This window comes from Lygodium microphyllum, chromosome 18 (assembly GCF_053477565.2).
Source record: "Lygodium microphyllum isolate KBCC chromosome 18, Lygodium_microphyllum_v1.1.10, whole genome shotgun sequence".
Taxonomy (NCBI): Eukaryota; Viridiplantae; Streptophyta; class Polypodiopsida; order Schizaeales; family Lygodiaceae; genus Lygodium; species Lygodium microphyllum.
The window spans coordinates 39,020,169-39,023,152 of record NC_141152.1 but is presented as its reverse complement, the minus strand read 5'-3'; the positions used below and the strand labels follow the sequence as shown (position 1 = coordinate 39,023,152).

The window sequence follows — 2,984 nt, the reverse complement described above, 5'->3', positions numbered from 1 at the left end:
GAGTTACTTTTGGGCTATTGCCTTCACTTGGATGTTTTGCTTTGGAATGTTTGGAGAACTGTAAACATCTCGCATAGAAATTCATATTTGTTCCTTAAAAAACTTTATGATCCCTTCTTCCCTTGTAAGTCTAACATTATTAAATCATCTCATGTAATTGCTTCCAAAATGGAAGAGGTGCCAAAAATTTCCTTCCCCATTGGCAAAAGAGTTCCAAAGGTAATCTTGGCCTTCTATCCTTGTCAAGATGTACTTTGCTCCTAGACTCATGATGGTACAAAGCTCCTAGGATAATCCTTCTCTATATAGGTTTTTTGCCCTTCCCTAAACTTTGGGACTTCTTGTAACTTTTTGTTTTCATTTTAATCATATTCTACTTCTTTATTAAAAAAACTACAAAAAGAAAAAGAGTATGAACTTTGGTTCAACAACCTGCACATTCATGAGGCAACTAGCCAACTCTGTGTATTGATGATGTCTTGTGACTGCAATTGCAAAAAGTGATCAACTAGCCACTATGTGCTTAAGATAACGGGCCAACACATTGAACACCTAATCATTAAGCTGTCTAGTGTAACCGAACAACCCATTTTCACCCTCAACACCTAATCATTAAGCTGTCTAGTGTAACCGAACAACCCATTTTCACCCTCACATACATATTTCAATAAGTTTGTGACTCGAGAAATCAAAGGTTCATTGGATAAAGGATCAATCGAGTAGATCCCCCTATCAACCCATAAGGCTACGCCATCAAAGTGAAGTGAAAGATTGGTGGATCCACAGAGGAACCCATACAAACACTCTCCTCAAAATATCCTAACTCATGCATCTCTTCCCATACCACATTTGTGCTCGCTGCGCATAGCCTTCCCTTCCGTATACTCCGCTTCCACAGCCTTCCATCCTCTTCACTCGTCTCACTGCTGCCTTCTACTTCTTCTTGTCTGTCCTCCATTTCTGTGTCCTCACAGAGGACCGCATATAGCGAACCACGGATAAACTGTAAATACTCCAAGTTCATGCCTTCCACGCCAGGATCATATTCCACATGAACCCAGGCTTTACACACAGATGCATCGAACCAAGTAATAACCTCATTCTCATAGTCGATCCACACAGTGTTCGCGTCCATCTCCGAGGCCGGCTCAAAGCAGCCACCATCCAGAAGCTGAACTTGCGATAGTTCCGACCATTGCCATTCAGGAAATGGCATCTCTGCGTAAGTCCCCCAAGAATCCTGACAAGTATCAAACACAAGAAGTTCCAACCTCCCATCAGAGCACGCCGACCTGTGCTCTCTAAAACTGTAAAGCTCCTCTTTCACATGGGATGCCGACGAACACGAGCTCTTCTTTGGAAGCACTCTCAGATTGTCACGGTTCCATGTCCCCGCACGCACACATTCATCTGTCATCATGTCATAAACAAGCACCACTTCCCCAATCTCCTGACTCGGTGATACTCCGACAGAAGCCCGAGGTACGTAGATCTTGCCATTGAAGCTGATGGCATCTGCATTGAAAGGGTGAGGGAGAAGAAGCTTGTTCCAAGTGCAATCCCCACACCCCATATCCATTTTCAACACAAGATCAGGCTTGTCATCAGACCACACATAAACCCTACCGGAGCTTGCGATTAGCCTTGCTCCAGATCTGTAGGATGGAAGGAGGCCGTGCAAAGGGGGGAGCTTCCTCCATTGCCTGTGCATCTGATAAGTGTCGAAGTTCATCACTCTCGTGTTCCCTTGTGATGAAGACCTGAAGATCTGATGTGCATATCACGAAGAGACCTCGGAGAAGAGGGAGCTGATAATGTCGGCTTTTGAGGTCAAGCTCTGCAGCTTGCTTTGTCTTGGAGGCGTCGATGAAGGCTCTCCAGGACTTGGAGATGGCTCTGCAGACAGGACGGGTATACCATGGCAAACGCGGAAGGACGTGAAGAAGCAGCAGCTCATTTGGAACGCTGCCAAGCAGACTAACTGCCGCGTCTGCGTCCATCTCATGGAATGGTGATGGTGGCCCGAAGTTTTCAAACAAGAGGGCGGCCAAGGGTCTGTTAGCAAGTTTCTGAGTCATTAAGGGTGGGTTCAGACCGCGCAGCCCACCACGAATTGTCTTCCATGACTCCACAAAGACGGATTTATGGATAACAACTGCACATAGCGGAGAGAAAAGTTGATTTGTCTCTCATCGTAGATAGGGTTACACACCAAATGACTGATGCCCATTTTGTAAGCTTTAACCAATCAAATCACTTAACGGTTGGGCGTTTGCAATCCTTTACACACTGAAGAGGACATGGCCTGTTGTTTACCTGCTATACAGGTGAACTCCCTGTCCACTTTTGAACGGGGAGTTTCACCAACCCATTTTGTAAAGTGGTGAACAAGGGTGCACTTTTTGCATTTGTAACCAATCAAAAAATTTATAAGTTTATGCCTCCACAACCTCTCATCGAAGGTTTTGACTGAGTTCCAACGTCTTCTTTTGTGCAATCCGAGGGGGGGGATGATGGCTATGTGGTGCTATCACCAACTAGCAATGTATGTGATGACATATGACAGGGAGGCAAATTGTCATCAGATGTAGGCGATGGTGTAGCAACTGATGGTGGCAAGGGCAAGGGCGCAAGACCTCGCTAGAGGTGGCACATGTGTTGGTATTAATGCTTGCATCCTAGACTACATGGGGTGGAACTCCCGCAGATGAACATGTGTCAACATTGCTGGTTGTTGGCTATCTAGAGGACTTATGATGTGCTCCCATCCCAACAAATGGGATTGCATAAGTCCAGAAAGGTAGGGGGGCACAAGCATAGATGTAGCCAGATGATGAGCTTGGTTGTTCGAAACCACCTCACCATCCTAAGAGCCATTGTGGAGATCGACATCATGGCAAGGAGTAGGTGTGGTTGGGGATCTAATCAAGGAGTTGGTCTTGAATGGACATCACAAATAGCATCCAAGGAAACACAACTCTAAA

General features: G+C 45.6%; 1 protein-coding gene across 1 annotated transcript; it reads right to left on the bottom strand.

Moving 5' to 3' along the window:
- Positions 1 to 440: 440 nt before the first annotated feature.
- On the bottom strand, positions 441 to 2,245 carry LOC148020770 (uncharacterized). The gene is made up of 2 exons (XM_087699446.1): positions 606 to 2,245; positions 441 to 552 (listed from the first exon to the last, which is right to left on the bottom strand). Exon 1 carries the CDS (start codon positions 1,730 to 1,732, stop codon positions 746 to 748), a length of 987 nt encoding a protein of 328 aa, XP_087555572.1. The 5' UTR covers positions 1,733 to 2,245; the 3' UTR covers positions 441 to 552; positions 606 to 745.
- Between the last annotated feature and the right edge of the window lie 739 nt (positions 2,246 to 2,984).

Excerpts from the sequence above, each read along its gene's own strand:
- LOC148020770 (XM_087699446.1), bottom strand. The coding sequence starts at position 1,732 with ATGAACTTCGACACTTATCAGATGCACAGGCAATGGAGGAAGCTCCCC.